Source organism: Hyaena hyaena, unplaced genomic scaffold (genome assembly GCF_003009895.1).
Source record: "Hyaena hyaena isolate Hyena2069 unplaced genomic scaffold, ASM300989v1 scaffold_15, whole genome shotgun sequence".
In the NCBI taxonomy this organism is placed as follows: Eukaryota; Metazoa; Chordata; class Mammalia; order Carnivora; family Hyaenidae; genus Hyaena; species Hyaena hyaena.
In genome coordinates, this window is record NW_024080647.1 from 7,134,668 (window position 1) to 7,156,396 (window position 21,729).

The 21,729-nt window shown below is 34.6% G+C and overlaps 1 protein-coding gene across 4 annotated transcripts in view; it reads left to right on the forward strand.

Moving 5' to 3' along the window:
* VPS13C (vacuolar protein sorting 13 homolog C) overlaps nucleotides 1-21,729 on the forward strand; it is a 193,543-nt gene that overhangs the window by 102,311 nt on the left and 69,503 nt on the right. For all 4 annotated transcript variants that reach the window (XM_039220292.1, XM_039220301.1, XM_039220311.1 and 1 more), the window contains 10 exons: nucleotides 2,082-2,218; nucleotides 4,133-4,289; nucleotides 5,348-5,427; nucleotides 6,232-6,291; nucleotides 7,912-8,074; nucleotides 10,038-10,154; nucleotides 11,440-11,543; nucleotides 17,570-17,737; nucleotides 19,162-19,466; nucleotides 20,395-20,542. In XM_039220292.1, coding sequence (XP_039076223.1) covers nucleotides 2,082-2,218; nucleotides 4,133-4,289; nucleotides 5,348-5,427; nucleotides 6,232-6,291; nucleotides 7,912-8,074; nucleotides 10,038-10,154; nucleotides 11,440-11,543; nucleotides 17,570-17,737; nucleotides 19,162-19,466; nucleotides 20,395-20,542 — 1,439 coding nt within the window. The remainder of the gene's footprint in view (nucleotides 1-2,081; nucleotides 2,219-4,132; nucleotides 4,290-5,347; nucleotides 5,428-6,231; nucleotides 6,292-7,911; nucleotides 8,075-10,037; nucleotides 10,155-11,439; nucleotides 11,544-17,569; nucleotides 17,738-19,161; nucleotides 19,467-20,394; nucleotides 20,543-21,729) is intronic.

Genomic DNA, 21,729 nt, shown 5'->3' on the forward strand with positions numbered 1-21,729 from the left:
TCTTGAATTTCACAAAAATAGAATCCTATAGAATTTACTCTTTGGCTTGTGGCTTGTTCTCAGTCATCATTTTGTTTGTGAGATTCCTGAATGTTGTTGTATGTAGCAGTAGTTTGTGCTTTGAAACCTGTGTAGTATTTATCATATGAATGTAATAATACTGATTTTATCCATTCTACCTTCGATGGAGAACATTTGGGTTGTTTCCATTCTTTGATGGTCTTGAATAGAGTTACTGTGAATGTTACTATACATTTCTTTTCTCCTACTTATGTATTGTTTTCTTTTGGTTGAGTAGGTAGGCTTCACATGTTAGGCTCATTTGTTAGGCTTACGATTAGCTTCAGTAACATGCCGTGTTATACCAAATGATTTTCCAAGTGACTGTACCAGTTTACCAGCAAGGTGTGAGAGTTCTGGTTTCACATTCTCACTGGTCCCCGGTTGGTATTGTCAGTAGTTTTACATTTTACTGTCCTGTCCGATATGCAGTGGTATTTTTATGGATCTTATTTGTTCCCTGATCACTATTGAAATTGAAACCTTTTCATATGCACACTGACCATTTGGATATCCTTTTTTATGACATGACTGTTCAACTCTATTGGGCAATATTTTTATTGAGATGTTTGTGTTTTTTTCTTAGTGCTATATTGGAGATCTTTGTTCATTCTGGATATGAGTCCTTTATTGGTTATATGTATTATATTTATATGTGTTGATATATATGTATAGAAATACCCTCTCCCCATCTGTGACTTGCTTTGCATTCTTTTAATGGGTCTATTATTAATATAATTAGTTAATTGTAATGAATTCTAATATACTGTTTTTAAAAATGATGAGTGCTTTTTATATTCTATTTAAGAAACCTTGGCCCATCTCAGGAGTTATTTTATAAAAGCAAATCATTTGCTAGAATTATTCCCCTGAGTCACACTCTGTTTGAAACAGTGCTGGAGTAAGTTGATAGTTAAGGAACCTTGCCCTAATGTGTTTCTCAAAGATAATAATTGACAGCAGTGGTTTTCCATATGGTTTTCTGGTATGGTTTATGGTACAGGATTCTTATATGTTAATGATCATAGATAATGTTAACTGCAGCAATATTAATAACTGATATGATGATGTTGAGGGTTAGTTGAGAGTAAAGGCTTTAATGAGGTGGATGAGTTTGGACTCTACCATTTGCCATCAGTGTGATGTTGGGGAAGTTTTATGTATTACAGTTTAGAAAGCAGTTTTATTGCATGTCAGAGTATATGAATTTCAGCACAACATCAGATCATAAAGTTTTACTTTTGCTTTTTTGTATGGCATAAGAGGTTCTACTCATCCCTGTCAGGTGTTTCCTTTTCTAGCTTTAACTTTTGTTACCCTCTCCATGATCTAATTATATCATATTCTGTTCTGTTGTCCTAACCTCTCATGGTGTGCTCTCAGTGATTTTCCACAATCTCTTGTCTTTTTTAAAAAAGTTTTTTTAAATGTTTTATTTATTTCTGAGAGAAAGAGAGACAGTGTGAGCAGGGGAGGGTCAGAGAGAGAGGGAGACATAGAATCCGAAGTAAGCTCCAGGCTCTGAACTAGCTGTCAGCACAGAGCCCGACACGGGGCTCAAACCCACAAACTATGAGATCATGACCTGAGCTGAAGTCGGACGCCCAACTGACTGGGCCACCCAGGCACCCCACACAATCTCTTGTCTTATACTTGGATGTCCTCTCTGTGTGAGGAGGTCCTTAAGCTCTACCTGAATGATAACTCCTTTGTTAAACCTTTCGTGACCTCCCCATAACAATGTCATACATAGTCTGTGTTTTCTGTATATTTTCTCTAGTCTATTAATATTGTCCACTCAATGTGACCAGGCATAGCTGGCTTATTTTGTTTGTTTGTATTTTAAATGTTTGTATCTCTTCTAAACTGTAAGCTTTTTGAGGGCGAGAGCTATGTATTACTGACTTGTGGGTTTTCATTGCTTGTACAGGTACAGAGTGCTCATTCATGTCCTTAGTTAGCATTTGTGGGGGGAAAAATGTGTGAATAGAAGTGAAAAAAATTCTTTTAAACATCTTTAGGTGAGATTAAAGGGCCACTTGAAATCTCTACATCAAAACAAGATGTACATGCTTCCCAAGGTACTTTAATAGCTGGAGTGGAAGAAATGAGATCTGTTGACATCATTAATGTGCTGCTGAATTTTGAAATCAAAGAGGTGTGTGATTTTCATCTGTTTTTGTAAAGTGAATAAATAATAGATATTTAGAATTCCTTCTACTAAAATAAACTTGTAAACTCTTGATATGGATGAAAAATTGTATGTAGCTTATTTATAATTTGTATGTAGCAGTCCAATTTGTAGCAAATTTGAGAGTATGAAAGATGAGTTATATTTGGGATATATAATATTTCATAGAGAAGATGGTAGCGAGTCCTGTAACATGCCTTTCAAATGATTTTAGGACATTTGGAATGTAACTCACTTTGGATTTCATATGAGAAAACGAGGAAAGGGAAGTAGTGACAGAGAAATCCTTTGCAAATTTAAGAAACCCTTAATAGAATAAAACACAGTAGGATGTCTGTGTTTTTTAACTGTTCTATTACCACTGTCTGCTTCATCTGCAGATCCTTGAGGAGAGATTAAATGGATTTTCCTCTTCTGTATTCACACATTCAACAAATACTCCTTTCATATGCTAAGTACTGAGGATAGAGTTAGAAGGCATAGACTCTGAACTCTAACAAAAACAAAAAAGAAAACAAACAAAAAAACAACTAAAAGTTTTCTGAGAGCTCCCATTAAAAAGGTGCCAGCGGAGCTTGTGGCTGGCATACTAGTAAGGAGGGGACACCTAAGTAGTCTGGAGTGTCAGGGAAGATTTTCTGGAGGAAGTGACATTTGAGATGAACTTTTAAGGAAGATTAGAGTCTTTCTCTTCCCCTGGGGCATGGTGAAGGTGTGAGTATGTGAGAAACTATAGTAGTTGGAGGGACTTGCAAAAAGTTCCTCTAAAGTCCCTTCATCATTAATAGTAGACGATATGTTCTTCAGGCTTAAATGTAATAAAATTTTAAAAATTAGGTCTACATTTATTTCTGAAATACATGCTTTGAAACTAATTTCTTGTTAAAACTTTACTGATTTCTGGTTAATATTAGAGTTATTGAAGATAAATAAGCTTTAGTAATTGAGATATTGATAGATGAATCATTCTATTTGCAAATGGGCTTCATTAACATATGTGTACAGAAAACCATATGCCGTCTTTAATATAATTTGTAATAAATATTATAGTTCCATCCCTTTAGGACATGGGAAGTGGGGGAAGCAATTTGCATTCCCCTAGGCCAATGCTTGACACTGTCTTAAGACATTAAAAATATATTTTTTTATATTTATTTCCTTTTGAGAGAGAGAGAGAGACAGAACATGAGCAGGGGAGGGTCAGAGAGAGAGGGAGACACAGAATCCGAAACAGGCTCCTGGCTCTGATTGTCACCACAAAGCCCAACGTGGGGCTCAAACTCACGAATTGCAAGATCATGAGCTGAGCCAAAGTTGGATGCTTATCCGACTGACATTTTTTATTGTTACTATGTGTGGAAAGGGAGCTACTGACAGCCAGTAGGAGAGGCCAGTGTTACCACTAAACACCCTACAGTGCACAGATCTGCTGCCTCACTACTAAGAATTATCTGGCCCAAAATGTCAGTGGTGTCAGGCTTGAGAAATCTTGCCTTAGCATTAGTATAAAAATTGACCATTTTTCATACAGATTTTCAGATGAAAGGCCATCCATCAAACTAGATAGAATTTCTGGGAATTGGGCAGAAATACTTTTTTGTTGTTGTTCATTTTACCTTGATAATGACTGGAATGTAGTGGCAGTGCTTCCGAAGTCTGAACAAGTCGGAGCTCCAGTGGCGCAATCGGTTAGCGCGCGGTACTTATACGAAGTCTGAACAAGTCAATAACATGAGGCAATTTCCAGGCACAAATAAAAGTACTCATTTTTACATCGTGTGAATTTTTTCATTATATCACTCTAGATGGTTATGAAATTGTTGAGTTACCTTTATTATATATTAGTGAGATTGTTTATGGTGATACTGGGGCCTTTTCTAGGTTGTGATTACTCTGATGAAAAAAGCAGAAAAGAAAGGAACACCTTTACATGAACTAAATGTCCTGCAGCTTGGAATGGAAGCTAAAGTTAGAACCTATGACCTGACTGCTAAAGCTTATCTAAAAAAAATTAGTATGCGGTGCTTTGAGTTCACCGGTAAGTGTGAAGTATAGTCTGTGTAAATTATTCATGTTATAGGCAGTGGCCCCTACTTCTGTGTCAATAGTAAGCACATTTATTAATGTCACCATAATTATTTAGATTAAATTTGTTGCGTTGATAAAAAGGAACTTGATATTTAAAAATTTTTTGTTTGTGTGGTCACTTACTATAAAGTAAGACTATATCTAAATATGTATTTGTGTGTGTGTGTGTATTTAGCATGAAGTTGAATATATCTAAAAGAAAAAGGAAGCGTATCTTCTGTGTCTATACATAACATTTTAATACATATAAAAGCAACATTTCATTATAACTGTGCTGTGAGAACTGATATATTAGGAAATCAGAGCCCGAGTATAATACCCGTGTGTAAAGGCCCAGGGACCCTGTATGAAAAATGAGTTAATTTACTAGAAAATAACCTTTTGTTTGCTTTTTATTTTTTTTTAATTACATCAGTGTTTTTGTTTTTAATGATATTAACATATACTTGTGCAAAAACAAATTAAACAATACAGAAATAGTATAGAGGAAAAATTTAATATCACTTTGTAGTTTCACTCCTTCCCCCAGGTAAATATTAAGTTATAGTTTAGTGAGTACCCTCGACCTTTCAAATCCACTTTTTAAGGTGTGACAAGCCAAGTTTTAAAGTTGCTAAGTGCGTTTAAAGTTTATAGGAACTCTATGGGGTAACTTTAAATAGAACAAACATATTGAGAGTAGTTTATGCATTTTATAACTTTGTTTTTCAATATATTTTGATTTGATCAAATGAATAATACTAGTAGTACCAAATGTTAACAGAAGTTGTACTTGGCTGGTACTGTTTTGTTTTTAATTTTTTTTTAATTTCTTTGTCTTTTCAAAGTTTGTCTTTTTTTTTTCAAAGTCATTTTTACTGAGGTTTGATCAATATACAGTAAAACCCTTTTTAGTATATGATTCTATGAATTTTGACAAACTTACAGATGTGTAACTGGGTAGTCTATTTGAAAATACATTTGAAATGTTTGAAAGACTTACTGGAGCTGCCCTTGGTTTTCTGTTAGACTCTGCAGGAGAACCACTTCACATTATTAACTCTTCTCATGTAACTGAGGAACCTCTGCTGAAAATGTCACTGACAAAGGTACCTGACTTCCTTCTAGGACTCTAATATTTGACTATGTGAAATTATGTAATTCTCCCATATTTAATATTTCAGTTTTCTCCCCTAAAATTTTTCATTCTTTTTTTTCTTTAATGTTTTATTTATTTTTGAGAGAGAGAAAGACAGACAGACAGCATGAGCAGGGGAGGGTCAGAGAGAGAGGAAGACACAAGATCTGAAGACAGGCTCCAGGCTCTGAGCTACCTGTCAGCACAGAGCCCAACGCGGGGCTCGAATTCACAAACTGTGAGATCATGACCTGAGCTGAATTCGGTTGCTTAACCGACTAAGCCACCCAGGCACCCCTAAAATTTTTCATTCTAAAGCTCGTTGATTATAGTGAATTATGCAAGCATCCGATAGGCCTGGTAGTATCAGTAACCTTTTGAGTTAACCTTACACTGTTGTATAAGTGAGTGTATACAAAGTTCTTTGGTTATCCGAAGCAAAGTCTGTTATAATCTAGATATGCTAGCATTTTCCCCTACCTTTAGCATTTGCTCCTAAGTAGGAAAAGGAATTTGGGTTTTTGTTTCTGTAGAATGTGAGAAATGTTGATGTGGTCAGGTCAGGTTTTTTAGCACATGCCTCTTTGCCATTAAGAAATATGTTTATAGTGTTTACATAGCATATTTTGAAAAGTAAAGAATATATATATGTGTATGTGTAAATGTGTGTGTATGTATATATATATGTATGCACGCACGTGTGTATGTGTATTTCAGTGTATGAAAATTTAGTATTTTCACCCCAGTGGTTTGTTTAATCTTCCACTGTTTCTAGGCAGACAGTGATGGACCAGAATTTAAAACCATTCATGATAATACCAAACAGAGACTGAAGGTAAGTATTTTTTAATTCACTATAAGGCTTTGTTATACTGATGATTAAATCTAGCTTTATATTCATCTTCAGTTGTGAGAGTGTGAAGTCTAAAATTAAAATAGGGGTAGCAATAATAATAGATCTAATCTTGTAAATGAAAGAAATAGGTAAAGAGTTGAAATAAAATTTTTTAAAAAGTTGATTTAATTTCCTAAAATATTATTTTCCAGATATGAACTAATAATGATTACTTGTTGAGTACAAAAATAATATACTTTTTTTTCCCTTTTTCTTTCAAGTTTTTATTTAAATTCCAGCCAGTTAACATCCAGTGTAATATTAATTTTAGGTATAGAGTTTAGTGATGCATCACTTATATAAACACCCAGTGCTCGTCACAACTGACTTTCTTAATCCCCATCACCCATTTAACCCACCCCCCAGTTATCTTCCCTCTGGTAACCATCAGTGTGTTCTCTGTACTTAATCTCTTCCTTGGTTTTCCTCTTTTTTCCCCCCATATGTTCCTCTCTTTTGTTTCTTAAATTCTACATCTGAGTGAAATCATAAGGTATTTGTCTTTCTCTGACGGACTTATTTCACTTAACATAATACTCTCTAGCTCCATCCATGTCATGGCAAAGCCAAGATTTCATTCTTTTTTATAGCTGAGATAATATTCCATTGTGTATATATACATAAAATATATATATATATAAATATATATATACATGTATATATAAATAAAGATGTGTGTGTTTGTGTGTATATATATATACACACACACCACGTCTTTATACATTTATCAGTCAATAAACATTTGGGCTCTTTCTATAATTTGGCTATTGTTGATAGTGCTGCTGTAAAACATCAGTCAGGATGCATGTATCCCTTTGAATCAGTATTTTTGTATCCTTTGGGTAAATACTGGTAGTACAGTTGCTGGATCGTAGGGTAGTTCTGTTTTTAACTTTTTGAGAAACCTCCATATTCCCTTCCAGTGTGTCTGCACCAGTTTGCATTCCCACGAACAATGTAAGAGGGCTCCCTTTTCTCTGCATCCTTGCCAACAAATAATATACTTTTTAAGGGAAATTTGTTCATGGTTATTTGGCCTAGTGTTGATGGAAGCATTAAACATTTGAATTGTATATTGGCTTTATGATTAGAATAAAATGAAGGTCTAGGCTAAAGCATGGCTCAGTACAAACACTGCACACAGTACGTTTGCCCTTATATAGTCTGTCTTGGACCCATCAGAAAGGTGACTGAACTAAAGCCTGCTATTATTTCCTGTATCTTTACTTAAAACCTACCAATTGAGGTCAGAATTACAGTTGGGCTTGAGAGGGGGCAGAGTGTTGGTTTATTGTTTGGTTCAGATTAACATTGTAACAGTGAGTTTTTTTCTTAACAAACAAACAAAAAAAGACCTTAATTGAACTACTCTAAAATTGAATATTGTCTAGTTTAGATGAGCATTGTAATAGTGAGTTTTTCCTTAAGAAAAAAAAAGACCTTAACTGAACTATTCTAAAATGAACTATTCTTCAACTTATACTTCTTTGTATATGTTGAAGCTTAACATAAAATGTCACCATATCTAAAATCTGCCTCTCTACTTGTTCTTTATCTTAGGTTTCATTTTCATCCTTAGACTTAGTACTTCATTTGGAAGCTTTACTGTCCTTCATGGATTTTTTATCATCTGCTGTTCCATCCTCTGAACCTTCTTCTACTGAGAAAGAATCTGAGCTGAAACCACTTGTGGGGGAGTCCAGAAGTATTGTTGTCAAAGCCGGTATTAACTTTTAAACATGATCTCATGCTTTCTGTCTGAACTTTTAATAATCATATGATAACCTATATTTTCAAGCTAAGACAAATATTTAGCAACTTAATGTAATAGCTACTCTGACAGATTAGGTTAGTTTCAAAAGAAAAATCAAATTTTATCCCTGAAGTAGTATAGAATAATTTATTAAGGGATTTAAAATAAATGTTTAGTATTAGTCATATATTTGTATTTGATTTCACCATCTATGTTTTACATAAAATAAAGTTGTATGGACTTTGCATTGATGTTTCTGTAGCATTCACTCCAGTGCAAGTGAGAACAGAAGAAATTAAAATATGATACAATCATGCATAGTACAAAGGTCCATTTCAGTCAGTCACATAAACCTACCTGGCGCTCAACAATTTTAAATGCTTTGCAGGACACAAAAGGAGGAAGAATATTATGGAAGAGACAGGCTCACTTTGGTTTCTAACCAAAACTGAGTTTAAGTGACATGGACACATGTTCCTCCAGCGTATGGCTTGTGCTATAAATTAAATACGACGTATCCCGAGTGAACATGTACCTGTTTTTAAGCCAAATATCATTTTAATTATTATTTCGTTCATATTACATGATGTGAATATCTAATATCTGGTAATTTAATTTTCAGACCATTACCTGTTTGAGTGATATCTATATTACTGACATTTTTAAAGTGTTAAACTCTTAATAATATTGGACCAAATATAAGGATCAGATTTCTTTTTAACCAGGGACCAGAGCAATACTTTTGCTATAAACTAGAGTTAAAGAGTTTTATCTTTGTCTTTAATGTACTTATTATATTAATATTTGTGGAAATATTTATTTATATAAATGTGTACATATATACACAGAGTTGAATAAATTAAAAAGCAATGTTTAATTTCAATAAACTACAAAAGTTATCAATCCAAAAGAACAGTCTTCCAGCATGCTTTATAGTTATCTTTATGGTTTGAATAAAGTTTTTATGGTTTGATTTACATCTTAAGGGACAAAAATCCCTGTTACTGCTTTTGGTGATTAGAGACTGATGTCTGTGCTTTTACAGTATTATAGGAAAAGGTCTCTTTTCCTCATCCAAGACAAATCTATAGAAAAATATCTCCTAAATTTATCAGTCAAGATCTGAACCAAAGTAGATTAAAGGAACCCATTTGATTATGATTCTTACACACATGCTCACACACATTATAATTTTTTTGGTATTTTTAAAACTTTTATGTTTATGTCTCATAGATTTTATTTTAGGATTCTTCATGAAGAAATAGGATACGGTCTATTGTGTTGTAGTTAATATGTATTTTATTAACTATTCATTATTTCAGCATTTTTATGAAAAGTTCTTTGATCTCATGATGTAAAAAGAAGTTCAAAATCAAAATTTCAGAGCAATAGAATTCTAATATAAAGGATTGCCTTTTTGCTCAGAGGGAAAATTATAGGAAGTTTTCCTCTAGCAAATTGTGCTTCTGAGGTGCTTTAAAGGTTGCCTTTATTCTGGGGTGCCTGGGTGGCTCAGTCGGTTAAGTGTCCGACTTTGGGTCAGATCATGCTCTCATGGTTCGTGGGTTCGAGCCCCGTGTCAGGCTCTGTGCTGACAGCTAGCTCAGAGCCTGGAGCCTGTTTCAGATTCTGTATCTCCCTCTCTCTCTGACCCTCCCCTGCTCATGCTGTCTCTTTCTCTCAGAAATAAATTTTAAAAAACATTTAAAAGTTTTTCAAAAAAGGTTGCCTTTATTCTTAAGTTGGAGGGAATGTGCTACTTTTTGTCTGATTGGCATTTGAAAACTGAGTCAAATACATATTAATTACATGTAATTTTAATGGAGGCCTTTTTGATTCTTCATAGTTGATAATGTACTTTTCATGAATTTTACATTACTTTGTTATATCATCTGTGCACTTGGCTAATCACAAGGTTTGTATTACTTTTCAGCATCCAGCAGCACTTCTCGAGATGACGTGTTTGATTTAAAGGTCATAGCTGAATTAAATGCATTTAATGTCTTTGTCTGTGATCAGAAGTGTAACATTGCAGATATTAGAGTACGCGGTAAGTAATGATATTCCTTGGTGTAGGTATTTCTGTTTCTTCGTATAGACTTTCACACCAGGAAGAGTAAGCTTGTGCATGGTAGATTTCTCGTGAGTCTTAGTTTTGTTTACTTATATTGAAGACTTGTGCAAGCTTTTCAGAGATGTGCTTTGAAATTTTAGATACGAATTTGTTATGATTCACAGCTGACATGAAACATTTCTTATGTATTTTTAAAAGTTTAGAATGAATCTAAGGCCTAATTCCTGTTTGTGTTTTCAGTATGATGTAATGTTAATTTAAACTGAGAAATTAATATCACAACACCTCACTTAGAAAATGTTATCTTTATTTCCCTTGTTTTTTGTGCATATATAGCATCGGAAAGAAATTTGTAAGCTTTATCCATCATCAGCCTGATAAAAGGATAGATTCGTATTATACCATGGGTTCTTGGACCAGTCTGCCAAGATTGAAATTTTGGCTCTAATACTTATTGGCTGACCTTGAGAAAATTAATTAACCTTTTTGTATTTTAGTTCCTTGTTCTGTAAAATGAAGATAGTTACAATAATTATTCATGGGATTGTTGTGATAGTTATAATAATTATTTGTAAGATTATGTATGTATATAGTTAGAAGAGTAATACATAGTAAGCACTGGAGAAAAGATTAAAAAATAAGTACTATTCAACAAACATTACCAAGTATCTATTTCATGGGTTATATGGTAATAGTTTGAGCTTAATACTGGGTCTTAGCTGCACACTTTCTCTTTTACTGAGGAGCTGTTTAGGAAATCATTATGCCATTAGAAATTATGAGAATAACAAAAATGTTTTAGAGAAAAATCTAGATTATGTTTTTGATACAGTTTATGACAGAAAGAATATTTATTCATCAAGTTATTCATTTATGCTTAGTTATCAGAGCATTAGTTTTCATAATAAATGCTTATGAGGTGGCTATTAAAGAAATACTGTGTGTCTTTCTAAATGACCACTTAAGGTCTTGCAAATGCACAGGATATTTGTTTGGAGACCTGTGATTAGTTCAGTTTGAAAAAAAAATTTTTTTGTCTTTAAAATTTCCACAACTTTTATGTATGAGATGCCTATAGCACTTAAAGAGACTGCAATCTTTATTAGGCAACTCATATATAGAAATTGATGCCGTTAATATGTCTAATAGTAATTTTATTCATTCTATATCTTGGTAGTGTATCTTTTAACTTAATTAAATGCCACTTGAACTGGTTCATTTGGATTGGGTGAAAAGTTTGTAAATGTTACGTTTCCCATAGGAATGGATGCCTCTATTTCTGTGAAGCCAAAGCAGACCGACATGTTTGCCAGACTTGAGGATATAATAGTTACGAATGTTGATTTGCTGTCCATTCACAAAAAGGTAATTAAGAAACAGGTTTCAGGAAAAGGAGACTGTGCAAGATGGCAGGGTGGGAAGATACTGAACTCACCTTGTCCTACAGCAATAACAATTCTACAGCTACAAATGGGATAATTTCTTCTGAAAAAGTTTTGAAAATTAGATGAACAGCACCTTCAGAGCAGAAGATAAAATGGCCACATCGAGATTGGGGGGAGAGACAGAGACATGCTTTTGCTGCCATGGCTTGTAGGCACCCACAGCCTACACGGGGGACACCCCAGAAACGTCTGGCTCTGGTGGCCACGGGGGATTGTGCTTCTGGGTTCCATGGGACATGTCCTATTCTAGGCCAATCCTCCCGTGGGAGAGGTACCTCTTTCACCTCATCCAAAGAAACACAGAGAGTGAGGCACAATGAGAAGGCAGAGGAGTATGTCCAAATGAAGACAAAGGTAAAACCTAAAAAAACCCCATAATGTTTAACACTTATGTGTTATATTGCACATAAGTAATAGTCATAAAGTTGCTCACCAAACTCTGGAGAAGAATGGATCATTAGAATGACAACTTCAACAAAGAGATATAAAGTATACAAAAGTACCAAATGGCAGTTATAGAGCCTAAGAATATAAGTTAGTTAAAAAATACACCAGAGAGGCTCAGCAGCAGACTGAATGAAGCAGAACAGATCCATGAGCTAAAGGACAAAGCAATGGAATTTACCCACATAGAACAGCATAACAAAAAATAATTTTTAAAAAAGTTGGTGAGGTGCTTGGGTGGCTCAGTCGTTTAAGTGTTCAACTTCAGCTCAGGTCATGATCTCATGGTTTGTGAGCTTGAGCCCCACATCAAGCTCTGTGCTGACAGCTCAGAGCCTGGGGTCTGCTTCAGATTCTGTGTCTGCTTCTCTCTCTGCCCCTTTCCGCTCACACTGTGTCTCAATCTTTCTCTCCCTCAAAAATAAACATTAAAAATTTCTTTTTTAAAAACTGATAACATAAGGGACCTATGAGAAATGTGCAGTGGAACAATATCCATATTATAGGAGTCCCTGAAGGAGAAGAGAGAGAGAAAGGGACAGAAAACTTATTTGAAGGAATAATGGCTGAAAACTTCCCTAAACTGAGAAAGGAAGTATATCTAAGTTCCAAGTAAGGTGAACCCAAGGAGTATAACACCAAGACACATTTTAATTAAATTGTCAAGAATTAAAGATAATCTTAAAAGCTGCAGGAGAAAAAACTTCATAATGTACAAGGAAAACCACACAAGGCACTCAGTGAATTTCCAGCAGAAACTTTGCCAAGCTAGAAGGGAGTGGCGTGACATATTCAAAGAACTGAAAGGAAAAAACTTTTAACCAAGAATACTCTACCTGGCAAGGTTATCATTCAGAATAGAAGGAGAGATAAAGGCTTTTTCAGACAGACAAAAGCTAAAGAAGTTTGTAACCATTAACTGGGCTTAAAAGAATGTTAAAGGGACTTTTTAAGCTGAAAAGAAATGGCACTAATTAATAACACAAAAGCATATGAAAATAAAAATCTTAACTGGAAGAAGTAAATACATAGTAAAGAGTGGATTAACCACTTATTAAAGTTGAATGAAGGTTAATAGACAAAGGCAGTAAAAATAACTCTGGTTACAATAATTCATTTATGGATACAAAGGGTAAAAGGGTGTAAAATGTGACACCAAAAATATAAAGCATGGGGAGACAGTGAAAATGTAGAATTTGGGAATGTATTCCCATTTTAGTTGTTGTCAACTAAAACAGACTATTATCTACATAGGATGTTTTATGTGAACCTCATGGTAACCACAAAGTAAAACTTACAGTCAGTACACAAAAGAAATAAAAGAAAATAAGAAAGGAATATAAATATAATACTAAAGAAAGTCATCAAACCATCAAAAAACTGTTAGAGCTAATAAATAAATTCAGTAAAGTTGCAGATGCAAAGTTAACATAAAAATCTTTTACATTTCTATATACAGTAATAACGAACTGTCAGAAAGAATTTAGGAAAACAATCCCACTTACAAGTGTATCATAAAGAATAAAATATTTAGGGGAAAAAAACACCTAGGAATACATTTAACCAAGTAGGTGAAAAACCTGTACACTGAAAACTATAATATAAAACATTGTTGAAAGAAATTGAAAGACACAGATAAATGGAAACATATTTCACACTCCTGGATTGAAATAATTTATATTGTTAAATTGCCTGTAGTACTCAAAGCACTCTACAGATTCAGTGCAATTCCTATCAAAATTCCACTGGCATCTTTCATAGAACTAGAACAATTTTAAATAATTATCAAAACACAAAAGACCCTGAACAGCCAAAACAGTGTTGAGAAAGAACAAAGCCAGCGGTGTCATGCTCCCTGATTTCAGACTATTCTAAAAAGCTATACTAATCAAAACAGTATGATATTGGCCTTAAAACAGACACATAGGTCAGTGGAATAGACTAGAAAGCCCAGAAATAAACCCATGTATGTATGGTCAATATTCAACAAAGGAAGCAAGAATATATATTGGGGAGGGGTGCCTGGGTGGCTTAGTTGGTTAAGCGTCCGACTTTCGCTTAGGTCATGATCTCACGGTTCGTGGGTTCGAGCCCCGCGTCGGGCTCTGTGCTGACTGCCAGCTCAGAGCCTAGAGCCGGTTTCAGTCTGTGACTCCCTCTCTCTCTGACCCTCCCCGGCTCACGCTGTCTCTCTTTCTGTCTCCTAGAAATAAATAAACATTTAAAAAAAAAAAAAAGAATATATATTGGGGAACAGACAAGGATAGTCTCTTCATTAAATGATGTTGGACCACTACAGGGCAAATAACGTAATTGTCAATAAAAACACAAAACCTGGGGGTGCCAGCTATACATAAAAGCATAAAACTGGGGGTGCCTGAGTGGCTCAGTCAGTTAACCATTGACTCTTAGTGTCAACTCAGATCATGATCTCACAGTCATGAGATTGAGCCCTGCTTCAGGCTCTGTGCTAGGCTTAAGCAGGCTCTAAGATTCTCTTTCTCTCTCCATCCCTCTTTCTCACTCCCTCCACTTCTACCTCCACAATCCCTGCTTAATGCTGTCTTTCTTTCCCTCTCTTCCTTTACTCTTCCCCCCCGCAACCCTCTCCTTTCAAAAAAAAAAGCATGACACTGGACCACTCTTTTTATACCGTGTAACAAATTTAACTCAAAATGGATTAAAGACTTGAATCTAAGACCTAAAGCCATAATAGTCCTACAAGAAAAGAGGTGGTAAAACTCCTGACATTGGTCTTAGCTAAGACTTTTTCTTGGATCTGACTCCAAAGGCAAGAGCAACAAAAGCAAACATTTTTAAATGTGACTACATAACACTAAAAAGCTGTATGGCAAAAAGAAGCCATCACCATATCAAAATGTAGCCTACTGAATGGGAGAAAATTTTGCAAATCATGTCTCTGACAAGCGGTTAATATCAAAAATATATAAAGAACTCCTACAACTCAATAACACACACATATGCACACACATCAATCTGGTTAAAAAATTGGGCAGAGGATCTGAATAAGTATTTTTGCAAAGAAGACATATGGGTTGCCAACAGGCACATGAAAATGATTATCACCTCACACCTGTTAGAATGGCTTTTATCAAATAGACAAGAAATAACAAGTGTTGGCAAAGATGTGGAGAAAGGGAGCTCTCATTCCCTGCTTGTGGGAATGTAAATTGGCACAACTACTATGGGAAACAAATTGGAGGGCCTCAAAAATTAACAAAAGAACTTTCCTTCATAGGATACAGCAATTACACTTCTGACTATCTGAAGAAAATAAAATCACTAATCTGAAAAGATATATCACCTTTCTGTTTATTTTTTGTTATATTTTTTTAAGTTTATTTACTCATTTTGAGAGAGAGAAAGAGAGAGCATAAACAAGGGAGGGACAGAGAGACAGGGCAGAGAGAGAATCCCAAACAGGCTCCATGCTGCTGGTTCAGAAGCCCAACACATCACTCAAACTCACACACCGTGAGATCATGACCTGAGCTGAGATCAAGAGTTGGAAGCTTAACCAACTGAGCCACCCAAGAGCCCCTCACCTCTTTGTTTATTGCAGCATTATTTACAATAGCCCAGATGTGGAAACAACCCTAAGTGTCCATCAATAGATGAATGGATAAAGAATATATATATTCATGTGGATGAAGAATATATATATATATATATATATGGATGTGACATATAAACATATGATAGGTATATATATAATGGAATAACATTCAGCCATGAAAAAGAACACAGTCTTGTCATTTGCAACAACTTGGATAGAACTTAAGGGAATTATGCTAAGTGATATGTCAAACAGAGAAGGACAAATATGGTGTTATTTCACTTGTAAGCAGAAACTATGAAACAAGACAAAACAAAACAAAACAAAACTCATACTCATAGCAAATAGAGTAGTGGTTGCCAGAAAGGAAGGTATTGGGGAGATGAAATAACTGGTAAAAAACTTCCATTATAAATACATCATGGGGACTAAAAGTACAGCATGGGGCATATGGTTAGTAATATTATATAAGCTTTGTGTGATGACAGATGGTAACTAAATTTACTGTGGTGAGTGGTTTGCAGTGTATACAAATGTCAAATCACTATGTCGTACACGAATATAATATTTCATGTCAGTTATACTTAAAATTAAAAAAATGAAAAAGAAAAACCAGTTATACTCTATAATAAGATGCCATTATCCCCATGAGAACTTGGGGAAAATATTAGAAGACACTTCCCACAAAAACATTATGAATGGTCATTAAGCACATTAAAGATGTTCAACACACTGTTATCAGGTAAATGCAAATTAAAGCCACAATGAGTTATATACCCATTACAATGGCTAAATCAAAAAAATTGACAACACTAACTATTGGCAAGGATTGGAGCAACTGGAACTTGAACAATTACAATATCACTTTGGAAAACAGCCTCAGAGTTTCTTACAAAATTTATAAGAACCCAACATATATTTACCATATGACTCAGCAATTCACTCCTGCGCATTTCCCCAAGAAAAATGAAAACACATATCCAAGAAAGTCTTTGAACATATATACTTATATAACAAGTTTGTAATTATAACCCCAAACTGGCAGCAATCCAAATGTGCACCCAGAGGAGAATGGATAAAAAAAAAAGCCTGCATATCCAAACAGTGGAATACTACTCAGCTATAAAGTGGTTGGGGGATGCTGTTAAATGTAATACGGGTGAATCGCAGCATCATGCTTAATGAAAGAAGGCAGACACAGAAGACAACATGTAGCATGATCCCACTCTTACGAAGCTCTAGCAAAGACTAAGAAGAGAAAGATCAGTGGTTGCTTGGATCTGGGTTTTGGGGAGAGATCAGGGTTTGGCTAAAGGGGAGGAGCTCAAAGGAAGTTTTTGGAGTGATGAGATGTTCTGTATCTTGTTTTGGTGTTACAAACATGGGTAGCACAAATTTGTCAAAATTTGTCAGAGTATATACTTAAAATGAGTGCATTTTCTTGTATGCAAATTATACCCAAAGATAATTTAAGACTAGTTATTTCGAAAAATTAGAATGTACAGATTCATAGAAACTAAAAAGTAAATATCAAAAATTATTTTAATGAAAAATAATCTCTGCATTGAGATTTATTTAGTTTTGAATTTTACACTTGATATGCCTTTATTCATTTGTTCATTATGTATTTATTCATTGTCACTTGTCAGGGACTTTGTAAGGGATTGAGCATGGATTGTGTATAGATTACATGATTTGTAAGTTATGTCTGACCAGTTAAATGACTGATTATTTCCACTGATTAAAACAACTTTTGTCGGCATAGGAAAGATTTTTATTAAGATATCTTTAATAATTTATTGAAGGTTGAATTTAAATGGTACTTCTTTGTATATCAAGGAATTTTAATAAGGAAACTATAATATAGTTGTTTTGATAAAATATAGTTCTTTTGATGTAATAACCAGTTAATTTAATATTTTTAGGCTGTCTCTATTTTGGGAGATGAAGTCTTTAGGTTCCAAATGACTCTTTATCCAGATGCCACAGAAGGAAAGGCTTATGCTGATATGTCTAAAGTAGATGGGAAACTTAGTCTCAAAGTGGGTTGTATTCAAATTGTTTACGTTCATAAATTCTTCATGTCTCTTTTGGTAAGTTTTTTTGAGTATTATTTATTGAATATTTTTTTTGAATATATTTATTTCTCATTGAGATCTAAATATCTTTGCCTATACTTCTGAACCTAGATAGTCAAAATCTTTACTAACAGGGCTTTGTGATAAATACCTAAATGCTGAACAGAATATTATAGTGAAGGAAATCCATTACATGATGGGTACCCAAATGAATTTTTGTTATTGTTCTCATTCTTTCACATTTCCATAGTTCTGTAATTTAAAGGTTCTTTTTGATGTTTTAATTCAGATATTTTCAGTGTTGTTTTATGAAATTACCTTAAAGGTATTTAGCTACAAGAATTTTTTTTAGGAGCTCCTCAGGCATATGAAGGATTACTGTTGGAATTTACAACTTTTGAATACAACTGTAATCAACAAGACCATAAAATTATTTTCTTTTAATTATCATTTTCATGTAAATGTCATGGGCTGAAGGGTTTAAATCTGCGTATGCCTCTTAGCAGGGCTCTTATTCAGGGCTTTTAAGTTATGGATTTCTATTTACACCATCATGTTTTATTTTTCTGGAAAGTAATTTTATTTGGAGAGGGGGGCAATTTAAGTCACTTTATATTATTAGCATCAAGAATATTGCTTCTAAAAATCATCTTCATTGGGAAAAATATGTTTTTAGGTGAAATTGAGATGAAATGCATCTTACTTTAAATGAAGTAGTTTTGACTCTTGCTAATGATTGCAAGTTTATAGACTCTTAAGCATCTTTGCTTATGCCTGAGTACACTTAGGAAAAAAACCTTTAGAAAGAAGCTGGAAATTCTTAGTTTCTAAGAGTAAACTTTTTTTTCCTGTGACCTAGACTTAACAAAAATGAACCTATGTGGGAGAAATAAATTCTTGTCCTTTCATTTACATTTGAATTTATTTATTTATTTTTCTAAGTTTACTTATTTATTTGGGGATGGGAGGGGCAGAGAGAGAGGGAGAGAGAGAATCCCAACCAGATCTGTGCTGTCAGCACAGAGCTCTATGCAGGACTCCCTCCATCTCACTAACTGCGAGATCATGACCGGAGCAGAAATAAAGAGTCAGCCTTTTAACCTACTGAGTCACCCTAGCACCACTATTTACACTTGAATTTAAAATGACCAACATTCATGAGTAAAGGGAAAATTAAAAAAACAATTGTTACAAAAACTTCTCATAAAAAAATAGATAATTCTGAAATACATAAAATGAAAGTTAAAAGACTCTTGTTCCTATAGGTAACAGTTGTTAATATCTTAGAGTATGTCTTTCTAGACTTACACTCTCCATATATACAATCATAAATAGCATGTCTTTTGTTTGATTATTTTATTTAGTGTTTTTAAAGAAAATGCTTTTTAAAGTTCGTTCTGTTGTTTTAAGGAAATCTAAATATCAGTCTCTTCCAATAGAATTTCCTCAACAATTTCCAAACTGCCAAAGAAGCTTTGAGCTCAGCCACAGCCCAGGCTGCAGAAAGAGCTGCTTCCAGCATGAAAGACTTGGCTCAAAAGAGTTTCCGCCTTTTGATGGATATCAATTTGAAAGCACCGGTTATTATCATTCCTCAGTCTTCAGTATCACCTAATGCTGTTATAGCAGATCTGGGTTTAATCAGAGTTGAAAACAAATTTAGCTTAGTTCCTATGGAACAGGATTCTCTTCCTCCAGTCATTGACAAGATGAACATTCAACTAACTCAGTTGAAGTTGTCCAGGTATACATATATAATCCAACTGTGTACTATTTCTAGAAATACAGTTCTCATAAAATCTTTGCTAGGGGTAAAATACTCTCATGATTTGTGGTTCTCATTCCTTATTTTTTATAATTATAAAACCATGACCATTGATTTTTGGTCACTGGTAATAGTTGTGCATCTCATAGAATCTTCATTTTGTGTTACTACATTTATAATGTTACTTTTTCCACTTTACACAGATTTCCTATGATAAAATTATAGTTTACTGAGTAATACTTAATTTAGATTTATTTTACTTATTTTTCACTTTGCACATAGCTATTTTCTGTAGATGGGAGCAGACTTCTTAAAATGTACCAAAAGTTAAGATTTTTTTTCCTCATTTCCAAACCTTGTCACATTTGGGAATTCTCGGTGTGTGGTATCTAAAGGGTTATTGAAACCAAGTGGTAAAGTGTTGGGTTTGTTGAATGACAGGAGTACTCATTTGGTTGTGCAAATGGTTGTTGGCAGTCATGCTTGAAATGACTATTACCATATGTTTATTTAATGTGTAGGTTTGGTGAGTTTTTCCCTTTTGAGTTTGGAGAAGTACCAATAACACAAAACTGAGGATTAAGTAGACTTTCTTTGTCCTCTTTGAGACGAGGTTAACAGCTGTTTGTATGATATTGTATAAGTTGCTAATATTAAAGTCTTAGTGAGAGATAATAAATAGTGTAGTAGTCATAGTTTCTGTCTTTGAAATCAGCATTACATAGATTTTGTTTTAGAAGCTCTTGATTTATTATGATTTGAATTGATTTGTGAAAAGCAAGTTTTAAAAGAATTCTGATAGCAGCCTTCAGTGTCCAGGAAAACTGGAAACTGTTACACAATAAGATAGTCTTCATTTTAAAATGTACATTTCAAAAATATAAAATAGTGCTTGTTTATCTTTCAGAACTATTTTGCAATCCGGCTTGCCACAATATGACATTGAAATTTTGAAACCAGTCAACATGCTTTTGTCCATACAGCGAAATTTAGCAGCAGCATGGTATATGCAGATTCCAGGGATGGAGGTAAAAGGAAAGCTAAAACCTATGTTGGTAAGTATATGTATACAGTGTGTGAAAATTGTGAGGTAGGCTTTTAGCATTGATCCCAGTGCTGTTCTAGTGTATAGCAGAAGTGGTGATGCCTTGGAGCACCTGGGTGGCTCTGTCGGTTAAGCATCCGACTTCAGCTCAGGTCATGATTTCACAGTTCGTGGGTTTGAGCCCCGCGTCGGGCTCTGTGCTGACAGCTTGGAGCCTGGAGCCTATTTTGTATTCTGTGTCTCCCTCTCTCTCACCCTGTCCCCTGGTTGCGCTCCATCTCTCTCTGTCTCTCTCTCTCAAAAATAAACATTAAAAAAAATTAAAAGAATAAAAGAGGTGGCGATGCCTTAAATGGGAATTTATTTACCAAAAATGAGGTCATCCTAATTCTCTGACTTTTCTTTATTTCACTTTAGTCACATATCTGGTAAAGCCAGTAAGAAGTCCGAGATAAAATCTACTGGAGTCCACTGAATGTATTATTAGTAATTTTGAAAAGCTCTATTACAGTTTTAAGGCAGTTGAATTGTAAGCCAGTATAAAGTAAGATTTAAATACCACATTCAAAGCACCATAGGAGTATTTTTAATGTATAGAAGCACTCTTTTAATTAAAAAAGTGAACTTTTGGGGCACCTGGGTGGCTCAGTCGGTTAAGCATCCAACTTTGGCTCAGGTCATCATCCCATGGTTCATGAGTTTGAGCCTCATGTCCGAGCTCTGTGCTGACAGCTCAAAGCCTGGAGTCTCTGTCAGATTCTGTGTCTCCCTCTCTCTCTGCTTCTCCCCTACTCATGCCCTCTCTCTCTCTCTCTCAAAAAATAAACAAAAAAAGAACTTTTTAAAAAAGTTTATATACACACACACACACACACACACACACACACACACATATATTTACTTAGAGTATGTGTGTGTGAGAGAGAGGGTCAAAGAGAGGAAAAGAGAATCCTAAGCAGGCTCTGCACTGACAGTGTGGGGCTCAAACTCATGAATTGTGAGATTCTGACCCAAGCCAAAACCAAGAATCGGATGCTTAACTGACTGAGCTACCCAGGCACCCCCAAAAGTGGACATTTTTAAATAGATGACTGTATATTTGATAAGAATGTATATACAGAAATATTTATAATAGTGTGATTATCACTTTGTGTGTTGGCTCACAGGGAGAGATGTACTGCTCAAAGGTGGTCATGG